Source organism: Muscardinus avellanarius, assembly GCF_963383645.1.
Source record: "Muscardinus avellanarius genome assembly, chromosome: 15".
In the NCBI taxonomy this organism is placed as follows: Eukaryota; Metazoa; Chordata; class Mammalia; order Rodentia; family Gliridae; genus Muscardinus; species Muscardinus avellanarius.
In genome coordinates, this window is record NC_137801.1 from 40,913,404 (window position 1) to 40,927,731 (window position 14,328).

General features: G+C 46.2%; 1 protein-coding gene across 1 annotated transcript in view; it reads right to left on the reverse strand.

Annotated features, from left to right (window-relative positions):
* Positions 1-765: 765 nt before the first annotated feature.
* Positions 766-14,328, reverse strand: part of STPG4 (sperm-tail PG-rich repeat containing 4) — a gene marked incomplete at both ends in the record, with an annotated part of 70,193 nt that continues 56,630 nt past the window's right edge. Inside the window, 2 exons of the mRNA XM_080711613.1 lie at positions 766-882; positions 4,765-4,869. Of these exons, the coding sequence (XP_080567739.1) occupies positions 766-882; positions 4,765-4,869 (222 nt within the window). The remainder of the gene's footprint in view (positions 883-4,764; positions 4,870-14,328) is intronic.

Below are 14,328 nucleotides of genomic sequence, written 5' to 3' on the forward strand. Positions count from 1 at the left end.
ACAGGGTGTTGCTCAGTTGCTCAGACTGGCCTCAAGCCTGCGGTCCTCCTGTGCCAGACTCCCAAGTACTGGAAACAGGCATGTGCTACTGAATCCCACGTGTGGGCCATACTTCCACATGACTGGCAGTGCAGTGGGTCTGTTTACACCAGCATCGCCACAAACATGTGAGGAAAGTCTTGCACTCTGGCATTACTAGGCAACAGGAATGTTTCTGCTCTGTTTTATTCTGAAAGGATAAATTCCATCATATGTTCAATCTGTTGTTGACCAGAACATCGTTATTTGGCACTGACTGTACTCAGTGGGGATTGAGCCAGTATTTTGGGGGGTAGTTGAAAAAGAGAAAGTACCACCTTTGGGGATTGTGTTGGGCTCCACATGGCCTTGGTTTAATGCCAATGACCCAACAAAGTCTTCAAGGGGACCCAGGTCTTTCAACACTAATATGGTTGAGCTGGAGGGGCTGAGGCCATGCAACACTCTGCCGGTGTGTTTGCAAAGCTGCAGGCACAGCCAGGACCCAGTCTCGGGACGTGCTCTTGGGTAATAAGCAGAGTGAGCATTTAACTGATTGCTCAAACTGGGATACTTTGAGAGTGAGATGGTAATTATGCTGGTACTACTGAAGATGAGCAGGCTGTCACACCAGGCAAGTGATCGCGTTCTGTGGCCAAGCCCCTTCATGCAATAGGAAAAGTGCAGCTTCCTAAACGGAAGAACTTGCTAAAACTCAAAGTAGTTTAGCGATGATATTGCTTTACTTTAAAAGCCAATTGTGTTGTTGAAGAAAAGGCTATGTTCTCGGCCCATTTTGGCTATGGTTGGCGACTGCTTAGGGAACTGTCTGGAAGATGTATATGTTCCTGGGCCTGGAGTTTTCTGAAACCGGAAGAAAAAACAGGAAGTGATGAGATAGTGACTCCAAAACCCAGAACCCCTTGCAATTAGCTGCTGGCCTAGATGTGGCCGGTGGAGGAATCCCCTGGGCAAGGAGACAAAGGCCACATCATCCAGGTCTGAGGCCCCTTAGGACCTTGAATTGAAGGTCAGGGAGCCAAGGCAGCTCCTGCTAGGGTCGCCTTGAGGCTGGAGACGTGCTTAGACAAGAGCAGGGTAAGCTGGGGCGTAGCTGGCACCTGCCGGGGGAGGCAAAGCCACACCCCACTGTACCGCCAAGCCTGCTTCCTCCCCATGGGTAAGCAGCCCAAGCAGCTCCCGTCCTGTGGACTGCCATATGCCCTGTCCGCTCCCTACCCCCGTGCTCTCAAGCTAGTAGCAAGTGGCTGGAGAGACTGAATTGAGAACCTGGAGGGTCTAACTCAAAAACCCCAACCACTTCCCAGATTTGCGTCATGTTACCATAGCTGACCCAGGGTGATTAAAGCAAGATGTTTCCCAAGTGGGTCTATGGACCCCAGGATCAGAAGTATTCTCAAGGGGTCCACAAGTTCTTGTTTTAAACATCATGTTTCCATTTTTATAAAATTCTTTTTTTTTTTATTTAGTGGTACTGGGGGTTGAACACAGGGGCACCTCTACCACTGAACTATACCTATTAACCCTCCCTTTATTGTGTGTATGTGGTGCTGAGGGTAGAACCCAGGGGCTTTTCCTGCCTCCAGGCTACACTCCCAGACCTATTTTATACTTTATTTGGAAATAGGGTCTCACTAAATTACTGAGAGCATTATTCAGTAGCTGAGGATGGCTTCCAACTTGTGTGATCCTCCTGTCTCAGCCTCCCAAGCGTGGGGATTACAACTGTGCGCCACTACGCCCAGCTTCAACCCTCCCTTTTTTTGTACTGGGGATTGAACCAGGGACATTCTACCTCTGAGCTATAACCCTAGGCCTTTTTATTTCTCTATTTGGAAACAGGGTCTCACTAAGTTGCTGAAGGCCTCACAGACTTGCTAAAGATGACCTTGAACCTATGATCCTCCTGTCTCAGCCTCTCAAGTGCTGGGATTACAAGCATGTGCCACCACAATCAGCTCCAGCCCTTTCTGTTTAATTTTTATTTTGAGACATAGTCTCACCAAGTTACCCAAGCTGGTCTCGAACTTGCAATCCTCCTGCCTTAAGCCTTCTGAGTAGTTGGAATTTTAGGCACGTGCCAGTGCCTGGCTGATGAAATTCTCAAACAAAATATTTTGTTAATAATTTAAACAACATGACTCTTTCACTGTGGTACTGTGTAAATGAAGTCCCTATCTATAGATTGAGGCTGTGATCTCCTGGGTCAGTGTTTCCTGTGATGGAAGAGCTGTCACATATTATTGAAATTCAGAAAATTTTTTTGTCATGATGTCATGAGACATCATGATTAAGGACAAGGATTTCAGAGTCCAAGAGACCTGGGTTCAAGTCTTAGTCCCATGACCAATGGCTCAGTGTGACTGGGCCATCAATCTGGTAGGAATACCTGCATGGTAGGAAGAAATGAAGCTTACTGGATTCCTCCCTTTGCTAGGCCTAAGACAGGCCCTCCACCACTATCAGCTGCCACCACTATTATTTGCTATTATCATGTCCCTGCCATTCCCATCTGCCTTTGCAGTTTGTTATCCCTTCAGGAGCTGGTGAGAGTGGAACAGGGCAGTCGGTCAGCTGGTTAGCCTGGCAGATGAGATTAGCTGCCTGCAGAAGCCACTTAAATGACAGGATGCTTCTTCCCTTGCAAAACGCAGAGCAGCTGCCTGGAAATCTAATAAGTGCTGGCCAGTTACATGTCAACAGAAGCAGAAGCCTTTATTGGTGCTATTGATGAGGATGCAGTATGCATGTGAAGTCCTGGAAGGCCAGACCACAGAGCAGGAGGTTCAGCGGACCTGTACCAGCAAGGCCACCCCTCAGTAGGCTGCCAGATGTGGCTGAACCTCCTTAAGAAAATCCAGCTCAGTCCCCAGCCCTGGTTTCACTGTCACCAAGGAGCCTGCTGGTCCCTCTTGGTTCTATGGATATTTTCTGTAAGGGAGAGCAGCATCCCCACACTCTAGACCCCTTGGTGGACGTTTATAAGTAAAGCAATACATTCTAGCATGCTGCTCAGTTTCTTGGGAGTTTGGTTAGCACGATTCAGTCTTGCTGAGAATTATCAGTCCTGTGGGCTCTGAAAAACATCCATTTCTGGATCGTGGTGATACCACTAACTTGGGAGGATCCTGTAGCCTTCTGTTGTCAGTCTATGTGCAATTCTACTGGCTGGACTCTCTGGAAATCCTCAGCTAAAGGTCACAGGATGCCTGACGTGAGCCCAGTAGCTCTGGAGCACAGGTTCTGAGGGCCATCCCTGGGGCACACAGGTGTGCTGAGGGAGGTGGTGGGCCCCTAAGGTGGCAATGCCACAGCCTTTCCTACCCATCGTCTCAACTTGTCCCCCATGTCCATGTCCTTCACTCCCAGCGGGGAGCCCATTGTCTTTCAGGCAGAATTTGTATTTCTGTTTACCCAACTTTCAGATTGGGGTGCAGGCTAGGAGCAACAAAACCATGGGAAATAAAACAGTCTTTGGACATTAAAAATATGTTTAAGCTGGGCAAGGCAACATTGCAATCCTATAATCCCAGTGCTTGGGAGGCTGAGATAGAAAGATCATAGGTTCAAGGCCAGACTCAGTGAGACTCTCAGATACTTAGCAAGACCCTGTTTCCAAATAAAAAATAAAAAGGGTTGGGAGTATAGCTCAGAGGTAAAATGCCCCTGGCCATGTGTGGGAATGTTTTTGTAATCTTTCCAGTCTTCTCGGGCCTTGGAGGCTCTGCACACCCCTGAATCCACTTTCTTTGTAGCTCTCCATTGCTTGAGTCTCTCTTTCTATCTCCTCTGAGCCTGTGGAGCAGGGTGGTTCCTCGTGCCTTAAAGGTCCCATTTGGTTCAATAAAAAATGTTTCTGCTTCAATGTTTTACTCCTTGGCTCCTGGAAGTCACGCACACAAAGCATGTCAGCTCTGGGTGGCTGAGGACCTCACTTCACTCACACACACACTCACTTCAGCCTGCCAGGGTATTCCCTTTGGAGTGCCCAGTCAGCCTGAGGGCGGTTGCTGGGATGGCTTGCCTACCCTTCCTTCCTTTCTTCCTTCCTTCCTTCCTTGGAGGGTAGGGGGACCGGTATTGAACCCAGAGAAATTCTACCTCTGAGGTACACCCCCGGCCCTTTTTATTTGGAAACAGAGTCTCACTAAATTGCTGATGCTGGCCTCAAACCTACAGTCCTCCTATCCCAGTCTCCCAAGTACTGGAATTATATGTACCACTGCACCCAGCTGGCTGGCTGTTTTCTTTCTCTTTCTTTCTTTCTTTCTTTCTTTCTTTCTTTCTTTCTTTCTTTCTTTCTTTCTTTCTGTGGTACTGGGGTTTCTGGAAGCCCTTCTACCTCCGGACTACACTCCCAGACCTAATATATATATATTGGAAACAGGGTCTCTTAAGCCAGCATGGCTGGCTTTGAACCTGTGTGATCCTCCTGTCTCTGACTCCCAAGCGCGGGGATTACAAGTGCGCGCCACAATGCCCGGCTTTGGCTGGCTGTTTTCAACTGACCTATAATTCAGCCACTGTCTTCAGGCCTAGAGTCACCCTGATTCTGAAGCCTTCAGCTATCAGGGCTCCACACTCCCTGTTGCCTTGACAGAACCCTCTGTACACTGGGGCAGTGTGTGGTTTCCCAGCCCGCCCTCCTCCCCTGTCCACACATGGGAGTCTTGAGACCTGACCATACCTGTATTTCCAGGGGTGTCTATCTTTTAAAATACTTACTGAACAGCTGGGCAGGAATCGAGGTACTCTGGATTGAAAACAAGAAGTAATGGAACAGGTGGGAGTTGTTTTCAAGTTATAATGACCTGGTCCCGGGCCCTCACGCTATAGAACATAAAAATAAATTTAAAAAAGAATGTTTCATCATTACTAATGCTACACACACACACACACACACACACACACACACACACACACACACTTGGCTTTTTTGATACACACACACACACACACACACACGGCTTTTTTGATATACTTTAATGCTTTATTTTCCTTTCAAATAAGAAGAAAACACCCCAGGTTGGGAGCCAAGAGCTGATATTAGGTGTGGCCTAGAGACCAGTGTGATGGGTCACACCTGTCGTCCCAGTACTTGGGAAGTTGAGAAAGGAGGATTGCAGGTTCAAGGCCAGCCTCATGAGATCCCCAGCTTAGTGAGATCCTCGACAAATTAGCAAGACACTGTTTCAAAATAAAAAATAGAAATGGTTGTTGTTGAATGAGTGCATAATGCTTCAATAGAATAGTCTTTTATTATTTTTTTTTTTTTTTTGGTGGTACTGGGGCTCCTGGAAACCCTTCTACTTCTGGGCCATACTCCCAGACCTATTTTTATACTTTTTATTTGAAAACAGGGTCTCTTAAGCCAGCACGGCTGGCTTGGAACCTGCGTGATCCTCCTGTCTCCGGCTCCGAAGCGCGAGGATTACAAGGGTGAGCCACCACACCCGGCTTCAATAAAATATTCTAAGTTTATATACTTAAAGCGTTTTAACAATACAAAGTTAAAACAATTTACATTTATTATCTTGACCTGGCCATTTCACTTTTAGGCATTCATCCTAAAAAACAATTGAAAATATATACAAATATTTAGCCACAAAGGCATTCATAGCAACATTGTTTTAAATAAAAATTGCAAATAAACCAAATGACCAATTATGTGTATCTGGTTAAATCAATTCTTATAGGCATAGAAAGCTATTCCCATTTGGGCATGGTGGTACATGCTTGTAATTCCAGCATTTGGGAGACTGAGACAGGAGGATTGTGGTTCGTGGGCAGCCTTAGCTACTACTTAGTGAGGCCCTTTGCAAATCAGTGAGACTCTGTTTCAAAATAAAGAATGAAAAAATAGGGCTGGGGGTATAGCTGAGAGGTAGAATGCCCCTAGGTTCCATCCCCAGTACTGCAAATAAAACGAAAGCTATTTCCCAAATATCATTAAGTAAGAAGTGCTTAAAAATAAGTGCATAAAAAATACTTGGAATGACATCTCAGAATTTGTTCACAAGCAGCGGCTTTCTCCAGGTGGTGTTGAGTAAAAAGGAAGAAAAAAATTCTACTTCTGTACATTTTTTATTTTTCATAAATGAACATAACACATTTTCATGTTCTTAAGACATGAAAAATTATACTTAATGTAGAAATAAGTAAATATGGAAATTGGGTAAAGAAAAAATTGTAAAGGATAGAGCCAAGAGTACAATTAGAACAGAGCCATCTATTGGGTAAAATCCTCTGGTAGCTGAGAGGTTGGCCACAGATGAGCTCAAGAGATTTGACAGAATGAAGACTGGGATTTTGGAGCAAGGCTCCTCGGGTTTACTCCAGCTGGAGGTGCAATGATGGAATCAAGGCTGACATTTTCAATTATTTGACCATGAATGGAGTCTGTTCTTAACACCATCCACAGGTCTGATAATGGAGGAATGTTGCACCTCCTAATTTTACACCTCATGACAGAGATGAAAGCAGTAACATTTTCAAGCTGAATCATGCCTGTAACCGAGGTCCCTATCAGGGTGAGGCTCTCAGTTTGGTATAAACTCTGCACCCACATGGGAGAAATCAAAGCGACCATACCACAAAGAAATGAAAGCCACAGGACCCCAGGCAGGGACGGTTTGTGCACCCTCCAGCTGTAGCAGCAGCTCTTTGTGCCTGCTGGGTAGCCGAACCGTAGCTGACACTGTGCGTTCTAACCGTTCCACACCTGCAATTGCCTGGCTGGCGCCTGCAGCATGAATAGGAACAGTGCTGTGGCCCTCCCCTCAAGCCCAGTGTGACTTTCCCTCATGAGCTTCCAGACTGCAAGTGCCTTGAGAGTCCAGGTGTCAAGCCCAAAGAAGAACGGATGTGTTCCCGTGCCGTCCTGCAGCGGCCCGGCCTGGGCCGGCCATATGACTCAATGGGACTGAAACGGAACAGAAAGAGAAAACTGCCACAGATGGCAACTGGAACCTTTAGGAGGGAACATTGGGGGAGTGGACCAGGCCTCAGGACATGTGCCAAAAACCACAGAAATGCTGTGGCAGAGCCATGACCATTCCAAGTAAGACTGGTCACTCAAGGCTCCTGCACCAACCAGCAAACAGCTCCAGCAGAGTCCCTACTGTGCTCATACCTGCGGACTGCACAAAATGGGATGTGCCATTCCTGGTGGAGTTCAGTGGCAGAGTGCTTATAATGAGAAGGATGTTTGTACTGGGTCCTGCTTAGAGTTGCGCATTCTGCTCCCTGAAGCACCAGGGATCATGAAGCACCATGCTGGGCCTCAGTCCCACTCTAAGTGGGACGGGCATGGGGTTCAACAGCACGCACGCCGCTCACACAGCTGTGTGGCTTGCTTTCTAAGCCTTGTTTTTGTCCAAGACCAAGCTGAACCTTTGAGAGGCCACTGACAGTCAGCACCAAGGAAGAACAGAATAGCCACCTTCTTACAGTCCCAGAACTGGAGACCAAGAGAAACCACAGAAAGCCTTTCATAGTGCCCATCCTCATTGGGAGCCTGGCTCCAGCTTGACTCTCTTGACAGGTGATACTGGCATTGTCTTCCCTTTTCAGAAATCCAATTTAACTAGTTTCCATGTGAGGGCAATTTTTACCAACAGGAGCTGTGGGATTCCATAGATAAATTAAACACTATCTTGGCCCTCAGAGGAGTTTGCAGTCTAGGGAGGGACATAGGCAGAACCAAACAAAGCACTATGAAAGAAAGAGTCAAACTGGGCGTGGTAATCCCAGCTACCCGGGCCATGGGGAGGCAGGCTGATGCAGGAGGATGGAAAGTTTGAGGCCAGCCTGGGCAGTAAACAGGTGGAGGGCTGGGGGGCTCGTGCTAAGCTAGACTCCTGGCTTCCAGATTCCAAGCCAGGCCTGGTGTCTGGGCTGTGCTGTTGAGTGAAATCCCAGGGGCAAGATGTTACCAAGGGTAGGATCTGTCATCTTGCTGCAAAAGACTCAAATACAAGGGTCCCAGTACATTTCTGGGTGCTCCTGGGTCTGCCAGGCTAGGAAGAAGCTTGATTTATCTGACTATGATGCTCTGTAACATAGACCTTTATAAGCCCTGACCGCCCCGCCTCCCCCCAAGCTCCCCAACACACCCTAACATTCAGGGCTGAGAGGATGGGACAGGTCAATCTATAGATGTCGCTCTGGAATGCCAACATTATCAGTGATCAATCTGAGGCAGCCTGAAGCAGAGAAATGCCAGGCGCCTCAGAGGCTGTGGGAGCAGATGAGACTGTCCCCGTGGTTATGTGTTGAACTGTTCCCACCCCCAAAGTCTTAAATCCTTTGAAGTTTTCTTGTGTTGAACTGTGTTGAATGCTGCATGCTATCTCCCCGCCGCACACGCCCTAAATTCTTAACTCCTATGAAGTTTGAATTCTCAGCATCTCAGAATGTGACCTTAGTCAAAAAAGGTCATTGCAGATATAATTACTGACAGTATGGTCATTGGCGCAAGCACCAATCCAATTTGGCTGGCGTCCCTTTTAAAGGAGGATTTAGACACACAACAATCATAGAGAGAACATATACACGAAGAGAAAAGAAGGTATCTGTAACCAAGTAAAGCGAAGAAGTGCCAGCAAAGCACCACAAGTCAGGAGAGACAGGTTGTTCCTCACTGCATGCAGGAATGGCCACCGGGTGACACCCTGACCCGGGACTTTTGGCCTCTAGAAGTGTGAGACAATAGATTTGTCTTATTGGGAACAACAAATATCTAATTTCTGGTACTTTGTTATGGCATCCCTAGCAAAGGAATATGTAAGTGTTAGCTTATTTCTTCATTCAACCAACATGTCCCCAGGAATGGGCTAGAAGCCAAGTATATCATTATCACTCAATACCCATTCTCTCATTCCTTGGTATCAGAACTTTTTTTTCAGGCATTAGGGATTAAACACAGAGGTATTCTACCACTGAGCCACCTCCCCAGCCCTTTAACTTTTTTTTTTTTTAATTTGAGACACAGTCTCACTAAGTTCCCAGGCTGGCCTCAGACTTATGATGTTTCTGCCTCAGCCCCACACCCGGCCCCAGGAGTACCCTTAGGAGAAGGCATCCTGTGCTTCTTCCTCACCCTTCTCCCTGAAAGCAGGACCTCTGTTCTCAGCAACCATGGGAACAGAAGCCATGCTCAGCAGAGCCACATAGAGGACAGCCAGCCCTAACCTGCCCACTGCAGGGGCCTTAGCAGGTGAGAAATTCCTATTTTGTTTATAACACTGTTTAATGGCCTTGTCGTTGGCAGTAGAACTTAGTTCCAGTTGACAAGATAAGCACTCATGTCCTATTCTCATGATTTTACATTTTAGCAGGGAATATATACCTTACCAAAAAATATGATCTCATGTGTGTGGAGTGTCACAAAGGGATAGAGAGGATGCAAGAGGGTGCACTGACCAGGTTCCAGGGGCCCCAGAGCACCTCATGGAACCACATCTGAGTGGATACTGAAAGAACAACGAGGAGTTTGCAGGGCAAGATGGCTGGAGAAAGGGTTGGTACATGAAGAAGTGATGGGGAAAGTGGAGGCAGGCCCAATGGAAAAGGCGTCGAGGACAAACCTGGAGAGCATTTTCATGATTATCCTCCCTGTGAGTGGGGTGGGGGTTCAGATCGACTGGACAAATTTGCTGCATTGCAAAAATAAACTAAAAGTGGTAACTGGCTAGTGCTGATTTAATGAGTAGGAAAGACCAACGACCATATGAGTAGTAGTCCCAGGATAGCTTAAGCCTGTATGCAAGTTCGCAGTAGGAATTCTCTTCCCTTCAGCTTCCTGAACTCAGTGTCCCAGGAAGTTAGAGACTGCTGCTAGGCTGACTGTGACAAGGTCCAGGGAAACAAAGCCCAGCAGTCAGACCCACAAACATTCACGGAAACCTGCTGCATGCCAGGGATTTATGCCAGGGATTCCAGCCAATGTAAAAAACATTTCCTATAAACCAGGCATGGTGGTGCACACCTGTAATCCCACATAAAAATTTCACATGAGATATTTGGCTACTCTACAGTAGCCAACTTGAATTTGCTAACCGACTTTTATAATATCATCTTTCTCTAGAGAGCACACACATTCCATATCTTGAGTGAATTATCTTTGTGCGCCAATACTGGAGAGGTATGTTAATAGATGTTTGTATCGACTGTCAAAAAATACAATGAGGGACCTGACATTCAACTTTCTCAATAGTTAATTTGGTACTTTGTACATGTGTATTAAATCGAGAAAGGTTTTTACAATTCGAAGGCAGATGTAAACCTTTAAATGTCACCATGCGTCTCCAGTCTATGCAAGTCTTTGTCACTGTGAAGCCTTCTTGTCTGCTGGCAGGTGCGGGGGAAAAAGTTCCACGGGTGCTGGTGTTGCAGGCTCCTCGCCAGCCTGCGCCAGCGTCAAGCTCCCCTGCTGCCCCACCGCTGCTGCCAGCCTTGCCTGCAGAGTTGTTTAATCACCTACTGTCATCTGATTGTCACTCAGCCTGGTGTGAGAGGTCAGATGCAGTGACTTAGCACCTCAGCCTGGGAGCCAGAGCCAGTCCCTGGCCTCACAGCTGGGAGCTGGAAGGAACAGTACTTAGTCCTAAGCCATTTTCCTTCACTCCTCCCTGTGTGTGTGTGTGTGTGTGTGTGTGTGTGTGTGTGTGTGTGTGTGTATGGTATTGGAGATTGAACTCAGGGCTATTCTACTGTGGGGGTATATTTTGAAACAGGGTCTCGAAGTTGCTGAGAGCTTAAGATGCTGAGGCTGTCCTCAAACCTGTGATCTTCCTGTCTCAGCCTCCCAAGTACCAGGCTTAGCTGTTTTTCTTTCTTTTTTTTACTTTTTGTGGTACTGGGGGTGGAATCCATGGAATTTTCTACCTCTGGCTATACTTCCAGACCTATTTTATATTTTATTTGGAAACAAGGTCTCACTAAGTTGCTGAGAACCTCACTAAGTAGCTGAAGCGGGCTTCAAACCTGTGCGATCCTCCTGTCTCAGCCTTTCAAGCGCTGGGATTATAAGTGTGCGCCACCACGCCCGGCTTCAACTGTTTTTCTGGAAAGTCATACAACTAAAGGGAACCTAGAAAAAACAATTTTCCTAGGCAAAAATAGCTTTCAAGGAGATGATCATATTGAAGAGGGAAAGAGTCAGAAATAAATATATCATCTTAAAGTCCCTCTTTTATATGTATGTATGTATGTATGTATGTATATAAAACACAAGTAATAAGTAGCATCATCTGAATTTACTACATGATATGGTAAAATGATCCCCCCCAAATTTGATGTGTGGGATAGGTAGGAATACGCTTCCCAGAAAGGAAAACAAGGACCCCAGCAAGGAAGCTAGAGTCCTGTGTGGAGCGGAGGTGGCTACAGGGGAAGCTCAGGAGGAGGAATGGCAGGACCTAGCCAAGTGGAGAACCCAGGAATTCTATAAATCAATAGCAGTCTACAAGTCCAGGGGAGAAGGGAGAGATGTGTGCTGGTTGGCAGAGTCCGACCTGCCAGGGGCAGAAGGTCATCCACACTTGGGACACTGAGAATTGAGCACACCTCTGCAGTGTACCTGGGCCTCTGGTTTCTGCAGGGAGGAAGCACGTGATCGAGTCCCGGTCAGGGTGCTGTGTGGTCGGGGCTGCCTAGTGCAAACTTGTCTACCCTGAAGGTGACGCGTGCCAGGAACCCTGGGAACACAGAACTGCCGCTTGTCCTCAGGGCCCACCCTCTATTCTCCAGGGAGCCCTGGATCAGGACGGACCCATGGAGACTGAAGTTCAAGGCAGTGTTTCTGATGGGGAACTTGGGGCCCCAGGCTGGGCACTGCCCTGAACCACCTCTTCTGCTTGTCCTGGCTGCTTGCTGCTGTGAGAGGACCCGTCCCCAGCAAAGGTAGCACTGGGGGCAGGAACTTCATCTCCCGGAGACAAGTGACAGTGAAGGGAAAGAAGGGAATCCCGAGGCCAGGAAGCTGGAAGGCCACCTTCCTGTTTTCATGCTTTTGGCACTAGAAGTGTCCTTTGTGTATAAGATGGCAAAAACACACCCTCGTTAGCCAGACGTGGTGGTGTACACCTGTAATCCTAATACTTGGGAGGCTGAGGCAGGAGGATCACAGGTTAGAGGGCAGCCTCAGAAACCCATTAAGGCTCTCAGCAACCTAGCAAAACCCTATTTCAAAATAAAAAATAAAATTTGGGCTGGGGGTGTAAGGCTCAGAGGTAGAATGCCCCTGGGCTCAAGCCCCAGAATGTCTCCACACACAAACACTCACTCCTTACAGTTGAATAGTGGGTGTCTGATGTTTTGCTTCCCATATCCCTTCCCTATTCTGCTAACAGAGCTCATCTCCTTTGTTTAGCATTAACATTTGCAACTGACAATTCTGGTCAGATAACTCCCTATTCCTGATGGCAGTGGCTGGCAGTCACGTGATTCTAACCTCGCCAAGCAAAAGGGCCTCCTCTTCACACTCAACCTGGCTGGGCAGGCAGGATGTGGATGTGCGCTCCTGGTGGCCATATGGCCCAGCTCAGGGAGAGAGCAGGTCAAAGGATAAAGGACATAAGACAGCTTCATGTGCCATTCTGGGCAGGGCACCAATACGTGCCAGCAGCTGTCCTTTGAATGTTTGTGCCCTTTGAAACTCTGGTTGAGATTTAGTTCGATTGGGAGGTATTATGAGAATGGAAACTTAATCTGGCTATGTTATTTAAAGGTAGGACCTTTGGGAGGGGATTAAGGTTAATTGAGGTCAAAAGGGTGGGGTCCTAATCCAATGGAACTATGACTTTTTATAAAGACATCTAAGCAAGGGCCCTTTTCCCCACATGATGCTCTGGGCCACATGAGGACTGCAGAGTCCACACGAGCCAGAAGCACTGCATGAGGTGCAGCTACCCACTCTTAAACTTCTCAGCCTTCAGCACCATGATCCAAATAAACTCCTTTTCTTTATAACTTACCCAGTCTTTGGTATTCAGTTATAGCAACAGAAAACAGACTAAGACACCACCTTACTTTCTGATTTTATTTTTTTGTTTAAGCTAATTTGGGATGGATTTCTGTCATTTGCAGTGGAAAAAAAAATCCTATTCCATTCCTTTTTTTCTGTTTCCAGTCAATATAAGAAATCAGCTCAGGAAATGCTTCACATTCACAATTAGACAGTAAAACGTGACTCTGCTAATGTTAACCACTGGAAAAATTGCACAGATTTAAAAAAAAAAAAAGTCCAAAAGACTTCTGGAGCTGATTGACAAATTCAGCAAAGTCGCAGGTTACAAAATCAACCTAAAGAAATCAGTGGCTTTTCTTTATGCCAACAATGAATCCACAATGAAAGAAAGAAAGAAACAAACAAACAAAAAAAAACAATTCCATTCACTATAACCTCAAAACCAATAAAATACCTAGGAATAAACCTAACCCAAGATGTAAAAGACCTCTACAACAAAAACTATAAAACATTAAAGAAAGAAATTGAAGAAGACCTTGGAAGATGGAAAGATCTCCCGTGCTCATGGATAGGCAGAATAAATATCATCAAAATGGCCATTCTGCCAAAACTGATCTATAGGTTCAATGCAATTCCCATTAAAATACCAGTGACATTCTTCAGAGACCTAGAAAAAAATCAATCATGAACTTCATATGGAGAAAGAAAAGACCTAGAATAGCCAAAGCAATTCTCAACAATAAGAAACATGCAGGAGGCATTACAATCCCAGACTTCAAACTATACTACAGAGCAATAGTAGTAAAAACAGCATGGTACTGGCACAATAACAGATATACTGACCAGTGGATTAGAATAGAAGATACAGAAACAAACCCACACATCTTTAGTCAATTAATCTTTGACAAAGGGGCCAAACACATACGCTGGAGAAAAGACAGCCTTTTCAACAAGTGGTGCTGGGAGAACTGGCTAATCATTTGTAAAAAGATGAATCTAAACCCCTATATCTCACCAAACACAGGAATCAACTCAAGATGGATCAAAGACTTAGAAATTAGACCTGAGACTGTGAAGTTAGTAGAGGAGAGCATAGGTTCAACACTACAACATACTGGCACAGGCAGTAACTTTCTCAACAAAACCCCCAAAGCTCAGGAAATTAAAGCAAGAATAAACAAGTGGGATAACATCAAACTAAAAAGTTTCTTCTCATCAAAGGAAACTATCAATAACCCAAAGAGGAAGCCTACAGAATGGGAAAGGATCTTTACCAGCCACCATTCTGATAGGGGGCTAATATCCGGAATATACAAAGA